Source organism: Hyperoodon ampullatus (assembly GCF_949752795.1).
Source record: "Hyperoodon ampullatus genome assembly, chromosome: 4".
Taxonomy (NCBI): domain Eukaryota; kingdom Metazoa; phylum Chordata; class Mammalia; order Artiodactyla; family Ziphiidae; genus Hyperoodon; species Hyperoodon ampullatus.
In genome coordinates, this window is record NC_136917.1 from 25,213,834 (window position 1) to 25,228,011 (window position 14,178).

The following is a 14,178-nucleotide window of genomic DNA, read 5'->3' on the forward strand; positions in this document are numbered from 1 at the left end:
CGCGGTGTCCCAGGCCTGGGGGCCCACGTCTGGACCACATACACGGTCACTCTCTCATCTTTGAAACGTCTCGGCGCCTCCTAGCAGCCATGGTAGTAATAGGACCTAACATTCATTGAGTACCTACTGTATGCCAGGTGCTTCCACCTGCTGCTCCAAAGCAAGGCGGGGTGGGCTGTGGCAGGAAGTGTGGAAGGGCAGGAGGAGCCGGAGACGAGGGGCCTGGGAGAGGATGCCTGACCCTGGGGGAGGACACGTTCGGGGGAAATGGCTTACAGTGCCCCAGGGCCTGCACTGGGTGTTGGGGACACAGCAGCGGCCACTGCAGTCCCGGTTCCTGCCCTCACAGAGCTCAGGGACCAACAGGAGACAGGCAGACCGCCAAGTGGATGTCTGGTTCCCGATGGTGACCATCCCACTGAAGGGCACAGTCAGGGCCTCTGAGAAAGACCAGGGCATTGGGGTGGGGGGGTTCCTGGGGGGGGGTTCCTATTCTGAATTGCACTGGGTGGTCAGGGAGAGAGGAGACTTTTCAGCTATGACCTGGAGCCTGAGAGAACCTTCCAGACCTACCTGCCGGCTTTCATAATCCTGGGAGCCCCACTCCCTGGAGGTGGACGGGTCTACCACAACCATGAGGCTAAAATCATTCTCTTCCTGTTTCATAGGGAGTGCTCCGCACAGGGCGTGGCATACAGTAGGCATTCAATCGATGCAAATTCTTTTTTTTTTAATTAATTTATTCATTTTTGGCTGCGTTGGGTCTTTGTTGCTGTGCGCAGGCTTTCTCTAGTTGTGGAGAAGGGGTGCTACTCTCCCTTGTGTGGGCTTCTCATTGCCCTGGCTTCTCTTGTTGCGGAGCATAGGCTCTAGGTGTGCAGGCTTCAGTAGTTGTGGCACGCAGGTTCACTAGTTGTGGCACACGGGCTTAGTTGCTCCGCAGCATGGGTCTTTTACATTGGTGGGCGGATTCTTAACCACTGCGCCACCAGGGAAACCCGTAAACTTTTCTTTTATTGGTGTAATTTGTGTTGAAATAGGCCCGTGTAGCGAGCAGCTGCTGTGTTGGGCAGCGCCATCTAGCGCTCACTCCCACCTAGGGAAACATGCAGCCCTGGAGAGCAAGTGAAAGTCATGGTCACAGAAAAGGAGTACAGCGGGGAGTGGGGGCGGAGAGAGTTCCAAATCTAAGCCAAAGACGCAGGGAAGGACCAGACCCCAGGCCCGCCCTTCTGGGGACAGTTGGGAATTTAGAAGATGGGCTGGATTTCGGAGGATGCTGTGGTCATCATGTGGTACCTGTCTGGGATGTGTGGGTGGCATTGGGACCTAGAGCCTGGGCTGGGGCTCACTGAGAAGGTGCTGGAAGGTGGACAGTGAACAGGCCAGGTGGAAAGAATGTCAGGCAGAGGGCGCAGCCAGGGCAAAGGCCCTGAGGCAGGCCTGCCGCCGATCATTAGAGGCAGAGCAAGGAGAAGCCCCCCTGTCTGGAGCAGAGTGAGCAAGGGAGAGCGTGGGGCCTGGAGGACACCTTTGTTGAGGGGGCAGTGGGCAGCCATGGAGGATTGGGAGCAAGGGAGGTTCCTGACCTAACAGGCTTGAGATTTTATTGTTACTTTTTTTTTTATTTTGGCTGCACCGGCTCTTACTTGTGGCATGCGGAATCTTTAGTTGAGGCGTGCGAACTCTTAGTTGCGGCATGCATGCGGGCTCCAGTTCCCCGACCAGGGATGGAACCCGGGCCCCCTGCATTGCACGAAGTCTTACCCACTGGACCACCAGGGAAGTCCCTGTTGTTACTGTTATTTTGTTGTCGCTGCATCGTTGGGGCCATAGGACCCTTCAGGGTCTCACTCAGAGCCCTGACACTGCAGGGAAGGGGCCCAAGGCCCTCACCACACCTGCAGCCCCTGTGCCCAGCCACCCAGACCGCCAGGCCCCAGCCCCATAGCCCAGCACCGGAGGCTGAGGCTCTGGGGTTTCCTGGGGTTTCCCTCTGGCATCACGGAGGTCCTGCCCCAGAATACCTGGATCCGCCCCCCAGTGAGCCTGCATTATTCCACACCTCCCCTACCCCCACCGCAGTCTCCGGGGATCAGTCCAGGACAAAGAGGTGAGTGCGGGGGCGGGGGGGGGGAGGGGGGCTGGTCAAGGGTGGAAGACAGCTGCAGAGGCCCCAGACCTCCCTGCCACGTTCTGAGGCTGAGCCAAAATTCCTAAGATTTTGACATGTATTGACTCAACATGCCCTTACCTCAGCTGACTGGGGATTGGAACCCAGGCCCAGGTGGGGGCCGCTGAGGTCATAGGATTATACAGAACCACATAATTCTGTAAGTTTTAGGTCCTGGGGGAGTTTCTCAAATTATAATATTCCAAGCTTTTTGAACCCCAGGGTTTCAAAATCTGGGATGTCTGATCTGAATTTCTTGAGTTCCAGGAGGCTGAGAATCTAGACCATGGGTCAATAAGCTTTTTTCTTTTTTTTTTCTTTTTTTTTTTTTTTTTCTTTTTTAAGCTTTCTTCTGTAAAAGACCAAAAAGTTAATATTTTCAGCTTTGCAGCCCAGAGACTAGTCAGTCACAAGCAGTCTGTACACAAACAGCGGGGCACCAATAAAACTCTGTCCAAACATGGAAATTTGGATATTATATGATTTCCACGTGCCATGGAATAGTATTCTTCTTTTGATTCTTTAAAACCTCTTAAAAATGTAAAAACCATTCTTAGCTCAGGGGCTATACTGGAAAAAAAAAAAATAGCATCTGAATTTGGCCCACGGTCCAGAACAGCGTTGGGCAGTAGAAAAATAAGACAAACCATACACAGAATTTTAAATGTTGGCTCATGTTAAAGAACTAAAAGAGAATAGTTTTGGTCATATGTTTCACTTCACTTGATATCTGGGAAATATGATCATTTCAACAGGTAATTGATATGAAAAATGATGTACGAGGTATTTCACACCTGGTTCTGCCCTGAGTCTGAAATCTGGCCTGTTTCCCGACACTGACGTTTCCTCGGAGACACTCATATGTAGCCCAACTGTGTAAAACTGACGCTGAAAAGGAAAACGCATGCACACCCAAGTGGTTTCACATATACTCAGACATTTTCCAAAAACTGGATCCGGTGTTGGTTTGCACTTTAAAATTGGAATCAATTAAAATCAAGGAAAGTGAAGGCTTCCCTTCCTTGGCCTTACCAGCCACACCTCCAGGACTCAGGAGCCGCGCAGCCAGCGGGACGGGGCCCAGGAGGGCATTCTTGGTGCCATCTCGGTACCATTGGTCAGCACTGGTCTAAATGCCGAGATTCGCGTCACCCAGCACTTATGTGATGCCTACAATGTTCCAGGCATTTTTCTGGGCACCTGGTGAATGTCAATGCCTGGGAGGTAAGCCCATTTCTCAGGCGGGAGACTGAGGCCTGGCGGCGTTGGGGGGCTTGTCCAGTTCACCAGAGGGAAGGCAGGCAGGTGGTTCTAAAGTTTGGAATCGTCCAGGCTCAGTCTTCTGTGGTTTAGCTCCTGTCCAGCCCTGCAGAGGCCCCACAGCCACCCGGCGCCCCAGACATGGCCATTGCACTAGAGTATGCCTGCGTCGGTGGGTATCAGTGGGTGTCATGTGCAACTTCCCTGTCCAGAGGCCCCCAGCTCTGGATGGTGTCCCTAGAGAATCACTGGTGGCCACCCTGGACAAGCACCAGGGGTCGGGGCATGACAGGAGGACCATGGGCATGTTGCTGGCAGCCACTGACCACCCCAGGCTGGAGTAGTTACTCAGGGGACTGGCTCGAGCCTCCTTCCCCACAGTACCCTGGGTCCTGCCCACCCCCGTGCCCCAGCAGGACCTGCAAGGGGTCCACCCGAACCGCCCTCTGCCCCCACAACTCCCCACCTAGACACTGAAGAACCACCCCGTTCCCACACTCCACCGCACTGTCTCGTTGACCACTGGTTCCCATTTCACACATGAGGAAACATGCCCAGCAGGGAAGGGACTCACCCAAGACCACCCGGCTAGGACTTGAACCCTGAAGAAAGCCTTCAGATAGATGGAATGGGAGACGTACAGTCAGGGAAAGTCAGTAGATATCCGGGGAGTGGGGTGCCATGGAGGACTGCTCCCAGGGAAGGACAGGGTGAGTCATCTCTGAGCCCTCACAGAGCCCAACCAGCCACTTGTCAAATGTGTCAGACTCCTACTTATGCTTCAAAACCCCACATCCCACATCCCCTCTTACATGTCTCTTTCCTTCACCCCTCCAGTGGAGCACCCTCCCCTATTTCCTCCACCGCAGGTCCCTCCTTCTGTCCTGTACCTGCTCGCATGGAGCAGGGGTGCCTATGCCTGGGTTTGTCTTCCCAGGGATGGACAGGGCCAGAGCCAAGGTCTCCTGGGAGCCAGTATCGCCTAGCAAGGGGCTGGCCCAGAGGCCCCATTAGGGAGCTTTCAATGAATGAATGAATAGGTGTGTGAATGAATGAGTTACTGAAGAAATGAATTTATTTATTCTATTATTAATTTATTGATTTATCTGTACAAGCAGGCAGCTCCTATTGAGTGCCAAGTGTGTGCCTGGCCTGGTTCCCTTGGCAGCCTCAGCCCTACCCGCAAGGCATCTCCTGACTTCAACTCTCTGTTGTTTCACCCCCCTCCCTATTCCCCACCATCCCTCAGCCCAGAATTGAAGGCCCCTTCACATCCCCTACTTCCCCAACCTATCAGATTGATCTCTACACGCTTTCAACCACTGACGGTCCCTCCAGGTCTTTGCATGTTCTGCCAGGAACACTAATCCCTTTTGGACTGGCTAACTCCTACTCATCCACCAAAGCCCCAGCACCAATGGCCCCTCCTCTGAAGAGCCTGCCCTAGTTCCCTTGCTAACCACCCAGGTAGGAGAGTTCTCAGAAGGGGACCTAGACTGGGAGGCGCCTCTAAGTGGCAGAGAGGGGGTTCCTCATTAGTGTCCCAAGGGAATTAGGGTCCCACCCAACCATTCCTTCCTGCCATCATCGTGCAAAAGGGTAAACTGAGACCCGGAAAGGGTGAGAGAGCCGCCTGGGGGCTCCCAGCAGGGAGAGGGCAGGGGTGCCGGGTCTCGGCGGTGCGGGGCCCCGTCCCTCCCTGCCTCAGTCTCCCGTGGGTTCAGAGGGGGTGGGGCCCTCCGGGCTTCTGGTGACGGGGTGCTGCCCCGGGGTGGGGGTCGGGCGGTTGAGGGGCTCAGGAAGCCCGCAGCCGCAGGAATCCGGCGCCGAGCGGCCTTATAAGGACATGTGCGCCGGGCGCCAATCAGCGGCGGGGGCGGGGCGCCGGGTCCGCGTCCCCCGCCGGCTCGCCTGCCAGCCAGCCCGGCCGACCGTCCGTCCCGTCCCGTCCCTTCCCGTCCCTTCCCGCGGCGCCGCGCCCGCCAGCCATGAGCTCCACGCAGTTCAACAAGGGGCCCTCGTACGGGCTCTCGGCCGAGGTCAAGAACCGGGTGAGTGAGGGGCGCACCCCCGCCCCGCCAGCCCAGCCCGTCGCACCCTCCGCTGCTGCAGGGCGGGCGCCCCGCCGGACCCCCAGCGTCGGGGGCGGCCCTCCTCCTCCCTAACCTCTGGGGGGTGCCCCCGAAGCTCCCCCAACTCGGCGGAAGCAGTGAGGTCTGTGCTCTGAGGCAACCCCCAACATCTGGGAGCGGTTGGGTCTAACCCCTTCCCCAGCCCTGCTCCTCCAGCCCTCCCCCGCCTGAAGCCCCCCGTCCACCGCTCTCAACCCCCCAGCCCTGGGCCCCTCCAGAGCTTCAAGGCCTGAGAAGGCCCGAGGGAACCCCAGCGGCCCCCTTCTCATCCCCCTCCCCCACTTCTGCTTTTGGGGCCACTTAAGCTTAGGGGAGGGGAGGGGAAGGGGGCGGGGGCGGGCCGGGTGTTTGTGAGAAGCCCGTGGCCCCCCCCCGGAATTTCCCGACCTCTTACACCTGGGAGGCGGGGCACCCAGGGGGAAGGTGGAGTTGAGGGGGCCCGCCTTCCACCCCGCCCCCCCTGCTGTTCCCTTCCACATTCTCTTTGTCCCCGTCTGACAAACTTTAAAGGGATAGCAAAGGCGTCCGCAGGACCCGTGGGGTCCCCTGAATGTGACCCTGAGATGTGGGTTTTGTAACTTGCAAACGCGGGCTGGGACCTGGGGACACACTTTTAAAGAAAGCACTTGTGGTTCTGGCTCAGAGAGAGGGGCAGGCACGTCTGCAAGGCCACACAGCAGGGTCAGCGCACCTAGGGAGAGAGGAGCAGAGGATGATCCCAGCCCTGAGGGAGGTCCTAAGCCTGACCCGCAAGGGTCATCCAGCTGGAAGGGGAGTTTGTCATCCCTGTCCACCCGACACGCACACACCGCCGCCTGGGAGTGTGGTCCCACGGCGGCAGCCGCCCTGCCGGGAGCCTGCCTGGGCACGCCGGGGACACAGCCCTGCCAGCCTCCAGGCCCCTGCCCGGTCTGCACTCCAGGGCCTGCAGACACGAGGGAGAGTTTCCGCATCACCTCTGTGAGCCCCAAGGAGCCTCCTCCTTCCAGCCCGTTTGGGAAGTCGAGGGACCGAGCGTGGTCACTGGGCAAGCTCCCCATGATTCCCACTTAAACACACAATTCCCCACTCCAGCAATAATGCCACGGTGAGGAGGGGGGTGTTTACGGGCCCCACCCAGCACCAAGATGGTCTAGGACCCCTGGTTTGCACACGGGGTTCAGAGACATCGCTCAAACTGCCCAGAACCATACAGCTGGCCAGAGGCAGAGTCAGTCAGGACTCGAACCCAGACCTGCCACAGCCACTGCCCCATGGCCACAGGTCCTCCTGGCAGTCCAGGCATCTCCCCTGAGGCACCAGGAAGTGGATGAGAGTACAGCACCCCAGCAGGGTGGGGGCTGCTTCCTGCGATGGAGTGCGTGGAGCCAGGTTGACATCTGCCCTGTCGGGGATGAGGTCAGAAGGCTCCCTGTGACCAGCCCTCAGTTTGCAGGTCTGGAGAATGGGTGGGCCACCCCCGAATTGGAAACCAGGTTCCTGTGGCTTCTCAGCCACGCCCCATCCACTTTGCCAGCTGCTTGAGAGGAGGAGGGAGACCGGGGGCCCTCTCTGCCCAGCCCCCTAGGCCTCAGTCCCCCACCCCTGCCGTGGCCCGGAGGCAGGCTGAGGTCCAGTGTATCCCTCTGAGATCCCCGGCCGGCTGGGGGGCCTGGACCACTGGGAACAGCTGGTCCCGATTTAGCAGGGAGGCAGCGGCTGCATTCCTGGCAGTTTGCGGTGGGGAGGAATGTGCTGAAGGCTGGCTGGGCAGCGGGGAGGAAGGCAGCCGCTGCGGGCGGGGCTGGGCCAGGCGCCTCTGCTGGGACGCTGGCCCCCTGGTCCCTGCGAGCCGTCCGGGACGGGGCCCAGCTGGGCAGGCGGGCCAGGCGTTCAGACCAGCCTGCCTGCTTCAAGCTTGGCTCTCATAATGACACCCTCTGCTTCCTCCAGCCCTGCTGCTCCCAGAGGAGACCCGCGGGAACTAGAGACCCGCGGGAACCAGAGGCCCGCGGGAACCAGAGACTGGGCAGATGGGGTTAGCAGGCCAACCTCCCGCCTTTGTGTCCCCTGTGCTCTGGGCGGCTCAGCCCTGGTCCTGCATCTGGGGCTTTATGCAGGAAGCAGGAAGCGGTGCCCAAGTTTGGAAAGCCTAATGAAAACAATTCAAACATAAATGGGGAAACGGAGGCACAGGGTGAAAACTTTCCATGGTCATGGGGAGCTGGGGGCAGAGCTGGGAGGAGGACTTGGGGCTGCAAAGGCAGTTCTGGGTTCCTGTGCCCTCCAGGTGTGTGGAGGAGAGGAAGAGAGAGGGGCAGGGATGGCCTGAGTAAAGGTGGGCAGGGGTCTGGGGTCGAAGCCCACCCAGCTGGGCAGCCAGGTCCTCAGCTTCTTACCACCCCTCCAGGGAGCCGCCCCGGGGCTGCCCGCACACCACACTGTCCTGGGTGCTGTGAGATGCTGTCGTGGGGAGCGGGGAGTGTTGTGTCTGTGGACAGCAGTGAACGCTGATGCAGGACCATGAGCATCTTTATCCAGAGACAGCCTGAGCTGGACGGCGTGGCTTGCAGTGAGGATGGAACGGCTTGTAGTGAGGATGGAACGTAAGCTAGGAGATAGATCACATATGGCAGAAGGTGGAGAAAGAAAATAAAGCAGGGCTGGGGGTGGGGGGGTTGAGGAGGGCTGTCATAACCAGGTGGTCAGGGAGGTCCTCTCCAAGCTACAGCTGGAGTGAAGGGAGGGACCCAGCTGTGCAAACATCTGAGTCCAAAGTGATAGCATGTGCCAAGGCCCTGAGGCAGTAACTGGCCCTGTGTCCAGTTCAAGTGGCAGAGAAAGGTTTGGTGGTTCCTTAGTAAGTTAAGCTTAGGATTATCTTGTGACCCAGCAGTTCTACTCCCTGGTATATACCCAAAAGAATTGAAAACAAGTGTTCAAATAAAACTTGTAAATGGATGTCTATAGCAGCTTGATTCACAAGAGCCAAAAGGTGGAAACAGCCCAAATACCCATCAGCAGGTTAATGGTTAAACACGTGTCCCTCCACACACGGTAACATCACTCAGCCATGAAAATGGGTAAAGCCTGACACTCGCTACAGCATGGATGGACCCTGAGACCATGATGCTCAGTGAGAGAAGCCAGACACAGAAGGCCACACAGGGTGTGATTCCATTAATGGGAAACGTCCAGAACAGGCCAATCCACAGATACAGAGAGTGGGTTCATGGTTGTCAGGGGCTGAGGGCAGGGGGGAGTGGGAGGTGGCAGCTTCTAGGGACGGGCTTCCTTTTGAGATGACGGAATATTCTGGAACCAGACAGAAGTGATGGTTGCACAACCTGGTGAATGTACTAAATGCCACTGATTTATGAGCTTTAAAATTGTTGTGTGTTTCTCAACACAATTTAAAAACAACAGAGAAAGGCCAGTGTCTCTAGTGCTGGAAGACCAGGGAGGTGGTGGACATGGGGGCAGATCCTTCCGGGGCTGTGTTGGCTGCCCTGTGAGGTTTGACACCAGTGAAAGTAGATTAGCCCTGACGATTGTCAGTGAGAGATTTGAGGTGGTTTATCTGTGCTGATGGGAAAGGGTCTGCTTGGGTGGTGTGGGGACCTCCAGACCCCTCGGTCTTTTCTTCCCCTGGAGCCCTGGGCCCTGCCCCATTAGGAGCTTCACTGGGCTCCAGCTGGGTATGTGCTCACGCCAACACTGTGCCCTCTGCCCTCTGCCCTCTGCCCCTCCAGCTCCTATCCAAATATGACCCTCAGAAGGAGGCAGAGCTCCGAAGCTGGATCGAGGGACTCACTGGCCTCTCCATCGGCCCCGACTTCCAGAAGGGTCTGAAGGATGGGATCATCTTGTGCACGTGAGTGCGTGTATCCACATATGCTCATCACCCTGACTGTTCTGCACAATGACGTCACGCTCCACGTGCTGTGTGACACCTGCTTGCTTTTCCTGATGGGTCTCTGGTCTTTCTTGCTCTTCTTCCTTTTTCTTGTGTTACTGCTTTGTCTAGGATCTCTAATGGGGAGCATCCTCTCGGGAGAGCCTATAACATTTCTGGAAGACCTTCTTTGCTGCGCCCTATTCAGCTGTGGTTCAAACATTCCATGGTTTGCACCTTAAAAATGTTAATGGAAATTCCCAGATTCATTCCCCAACTCGGTGGTTCTGGATTATACTCCCAGCGCTGGTTATTGTCAACTCTTTGGCATCTTTGCATCTTTGGTGGGTGAAGACTGGATTGCAAGAGGGGAAACTGAGGCCCGGAGAGAGGCAGTGAGGTTGGCCAGGAAGGTATGAATTAGTCTCTTGGGTCTCTGAAGTTCTCCTACACTAATGGAGGTTCCCTTTTCCCCACCATCCCATGTGTCACCCCCGCCCCCAGACTCATGAATAAGCTGCAGCCAGGCTCAGTCCCTAAGATCAACCGCTCCATGCAGAACTGGCACCAGGTGAGGGACGGGGGGGTGGAACGAGGATGGGGCTGGGGGACCCCGTCTGACGGGTGGGTAGACCGAGGCCCCTCACTATCCTTTTCCTGCTTCCTCCCAGCTAGAAAACCTCTCCAACTTCATCAAGGCCATGGTCAGCTATGGCATGAACCCTGTGGACCTGTTCGAGGCCAACGATCTGTTTGAGAGTGGGAATCTGACACAGGTGCAGGTGTCTCTTCTCGCCCTGGCTGGGAAGGTGAGGCCCAGAAAGGGGCAGCAATCTGCTCAAAGTAACACAGCGAGCCAGGTGGGGATTTTCAGATGCTGTTCATTCATTCCTTCGCAAAGATTTCTGAGCACCCAGGAGGCGCCAGGCACTTTGGATACAAGGGTGACCAAGGCAGACACAGTCAACCCCTTTATGGGCAGACAACGAACAAATCTCCATTTTTTTATTTACAAAAAAATTTATGTTAGAGCATTTTTAGGTTCACAACAAAACAGAGTGGAAGGTACAGAGACTTCCCGTCTACCCCCTGCCCCCACTCATGCACAGCCGCCCCTACTTTACATAATCAGTGAACCTCTGTGGACATCTCGTTAACACCCAGAGTTCCCATTAGGGTTTGCTCTTCAAATCATTGTTTTACAAATTATAAATCGTGAGAAGTGCCTTGAAGGAGAAGAAAGCTTTAGGCCGATGCCTAGGGTCTAAAACAGAGACCAAGACGGGCTGGAACAATGTTTCAGGAGGAGGAGGTTTTCATGTCAGGGAATCGTGTTCTGAACAGTGCTTTCAGAAACCCCCTGCGGCTGCCACGTGGGTAGTGAGGTGGGGAGACCAGGGAGGCGTGGGGGACAGCCGTCCAGGGGAGAGACGATGGCCGTGGCCTGGCTGAGTGGCTGGGGCTGGGTAGAAGGAGGTGATGGAAGGTGAGGGAGATAGGAAGTGATGACACCCCCTAAAATTCTTGGCCCGTGCAGCTGTAAGGCTGGGGCTGCTATTGCCTAGGGAGGGAAGGCTGGGGGCCACAGGGCTGCTGAGCCCGAGGTGTTGGGTGGCTGGTGCGGGGGGCAGGTTGCAGCCAGATACCTGGGCCTCCCCTGGGCTCACACACCCTGGGCCTGGCTGGGGGGACCCGGCTGCCCCTCCCTGATGCTCCCACCCCCTCTTTCCCCCCAGGCCAAGACAAAGGGGCTGCAGAGTGGCGTGGACATCGGCGTGAAATACTCGGAAAAGCAGGAGCGGAACTTTGATGATGCCACCATGAAGGCGGGCCAGTGTGTCATCGGGCTCCAGGTGGGTGCGCGGCTGCTCCAGCCCCAGGGTGCATGGGTGGTGAGCTTGTGATGCGACCAAGGCCCTGTCCAGCCTGGTGGCCCCTCAAGTTCGGGGCAGGGTCTGGAGGCCTGATGGGGGCAGCCTGACCTCTCCCACCTGCTTCCCTGCAGATGGGCACCAACAAATGTGCCAGCCAGTCAGGCATGACGGCTTATGGCACCAGAAGGCATCTGTACGACCCCAAGAACCATATCCTGCCCCCCATGGACCACTCGACCATCAGCCTCCAGATGGGCACAAACAAGTGTGCCAGCCAGGTGGGCTTCCCCAGTCCCCCCGGGCCCCCACCCACCCACCCACCTTACCAAACCCTGAGGGCTCATCCCTGTCTCTGAGAGCATCTCCCGCTGAAACCCACTCTGGGTTTCCCTCCTACCCCTCTGGCCGTGCCTGCTCTGACTCTGCCTCAGCCTGCTGTGTGTCCCAGGGGAAGTTACTAACCAGCTCTGTGCCTCAGTTTCCCTCAAAGTTTTGCCCAGAGGCCCATCCAACTCTGATATTTCTAGACCCTGCAGTTGTCACTTTTCCTGCTATGTTGGCGTATCAGTGTGATGCTTTTGGAGCATTCACGTCCTGGCAGGCCTGAGCCCCAGCCTGGGGAGCTTCCTGGCTGGCAGGGAGAGAGAGCTGGACCCAAACACCAGATCAACTCAGCACAGAGTCAGAAAAGAGAGGGTTCTGAGCAGGGCTTGGAAGGGTCCGTAGGAGTTTGCACTGTGAGTGCAAAGACAGGGAGGTGGGAAAAGGTGTGGGAATTTAGGGGAAGTTCTCTGGGGCCTCTGTTTCCCCTTTTCTTCCCTCCCTGATGCCTCTTCTCTCTCTCCAGGTGGGCATGACGGCTCCAGGGACCCGGCGGCACATCTACGACACCAAGCTGGGGACAGACAAATGTGACAACTCTTCCATGTCCCTGCAGATGGGTTACACGCAGGGCGCCAATCAGAGCGGCCAGGTCTTTGGCCTGGGCCGGCAGATATACGACCCCAAGTACTGCCCACAAGGCCCAGCGGCCGATGGGGCTCCAGCGGCTGCCGGAGATGTCCCAGACCCGGGGGAGGCCCCAGGGTACCCCCCCTACTACCAGGAGGAGGCGGGCTACTGAGGCGCCCATGCGGGCTGTATCCCATCACTGTCCCATCCGGGTTTTCGGGCTTTTCTGTTTTTGTCTTGTTTTTCTTACATGTCTGAGTGCTGCCAGCTGAAGGTCTGGGGAGAAGGGGTGAAGGCCATATCCAGATGCATGTGGGGTGGGGGTCCCCACCAGGGCACCTCCAGGCATGTTTCCCAACAGGCTTTGGGCCAAGTTGCAGGGGAGAAAGATGAAACCCGGGCAGGGAGGGGGACCGACCCCAAGTGGTTTCCGGTTGCTTCTTCCCTTCTTCTCTTTTCTCTGCCGATCAGTTTGTGGTTTCTGTACCCACAGAAGTTTCAGGCCGTTTTAGTGAAATGAAAATACTTTTTTTTTTCCAGGGGAATGGTAGGGGGATGGTGGAGGGGGCTACTGGGAGAAGGTCAGGCCACAGTCCCAAAATATTTTAGGCCTCGTGAGGTACTGGATTTCCCTAGGACCCTCAGACCACCAGCCCTGGCCCCTCCCAGGGGCCCAGTGGGGACACTGAGGCCCAGGCAGGATAGTGCAGTTCTGAGTGGTTGAGGCAAAGCCAGAGGCCCCCATACTTGTCCCCACACCCCACCAAATACTGCACAGGGACCCTCACCTGGAGGCCCTCCCAGGGACCAGCCCCTGCCCAGGAGCCCTGGAACCAAGAAATAATGTGAAATACCGACTGTGGACCAAAGGAAATAAAACCTCTTTTTCGGAAATGAAGGTGCTGGAGATGTTGCCCAAGACAGCCTGGGGGATGGTGCCTGGCTTGGATACCTTCTGGGGTCCTGGGATCTGGGGGTGGGGGAGACCTGGGGGTGGGGCAAAGAGCAAACCTCTAAGTAGGTCCTCAGGACGGTGGCTTCATCCAGCCTCCAGGCCTTTGTGCATTTACTCGTCCTGGAGTTCCCTCCTGGCAAACTCCTACTCATCTTTAAAGCCCCAGCGACAACAACCACCACAAACTCTCCTTTCGTGGAGCCCTTCCCACACTTCTCACCTTTCCCAGCACCTTCAGAGCTGTGGATCCACACACTTGTTTCGTCAGGATCTTGTGAAATATACCCAATTTTCTGGAGAGGGAAACATCTGGAGGTTTCTTCCAAATCGGGGTCACCATCGTGACCCAAGATTATAATCTTCGGGTGTTGAGGGCCCCCTCTGCCTTCTGCCATCGCCTGGCCCACTGTAAGGACTGAGGAATGTTTGTGGAGTGAATGAATGAACAAATGATGACTCTAGTCAAACCCCCCCCATTTTCTGGATGGGCAAATGGAGTCCAAGAGTATTAGGGCGAGTTTGGCTAGGACTGGGGTCCCCCAGGGAGAGTGGGGAGAAAGGGACCTCCTGAGACCAGGAGCTGCGGTATTGTAGGTGGCTGTGCAACGTGGGAAGACGGAAGACAGCCTGGCCGGTGTGTTCGGAGGCCAACCCGCGTGGGATGAGCCGGGCGCCCCTCCTTGGGGTGCTGCAGCAAGAGGCGAACGATCCCTTTAAGAAACCGGGCTCGGCGAGGCCCGGCTTGACCCCGCCTCCCCCGTCGGCGCGCGCGGCACCGGTTGGCCCGGCCTCTGAGTAGCGGGTATGGAAGCCAATGGGAGCGGGCGGGGCGGGGCCTGGCCGGGGCGCGGGACGCCAGGTACAGGTCGCTGCCGCGGTACCGCGCCGGCTGCGAGGGCTCCTCTTTTTTTCTTTTTTTTTTTTGGCGGTACGCGGGCCCCTCACTGTTGTGGCCTCTC

At 57.4% G+C, this 14,178-nt stretch overlaps 1 protein-coding gene across 3 annotated transcripts; it reads left to right on the forward strand.

Moving 5' to 3' along the window:
* The first annotated feature begins 5,374 nt into the window (after window positions 1-5,374).
* Window positions 5,375-13,158, forward strand: CNN2 (calponin 2). Of its 3 annotated transcripts, none has more exons than XM_079703092.1 (7): window positions 5,375-5,484; window positions 9,297-9,418; window positions 9,944-10,010; window positions 10,111-10,248; window positions 11,176-11,292; window positions 11,445-11,591; window positions 12,161-13,158. In XM_079703092.1, the coding sequence occupies exons 1-7, from the start codon at window positions 5,422-5,424 to the stop codon at window positions 12,434-12,436; spliced, it is 930 nt and encodes a 309-aa protein (XP_079559218.1). In that variant the 5' UTR covers window positions 5,375-5,421; the 3' UTR covers window positions 12,437-13,158. The 3 variants fall into 3 exon arrangements, with proteins under 3 accessions (XP_079559218.1, XP_079559219.1, XP_079559220.1); XM_079703093.1 differs by having other exon boundaries at window positions 10,111-10,215; XM_079703094.1 differs by lacking the exon at window positions 11,176-11,292.
* Window positions 13,159-14,178: the final 1,020 nt, after the last annotated feature.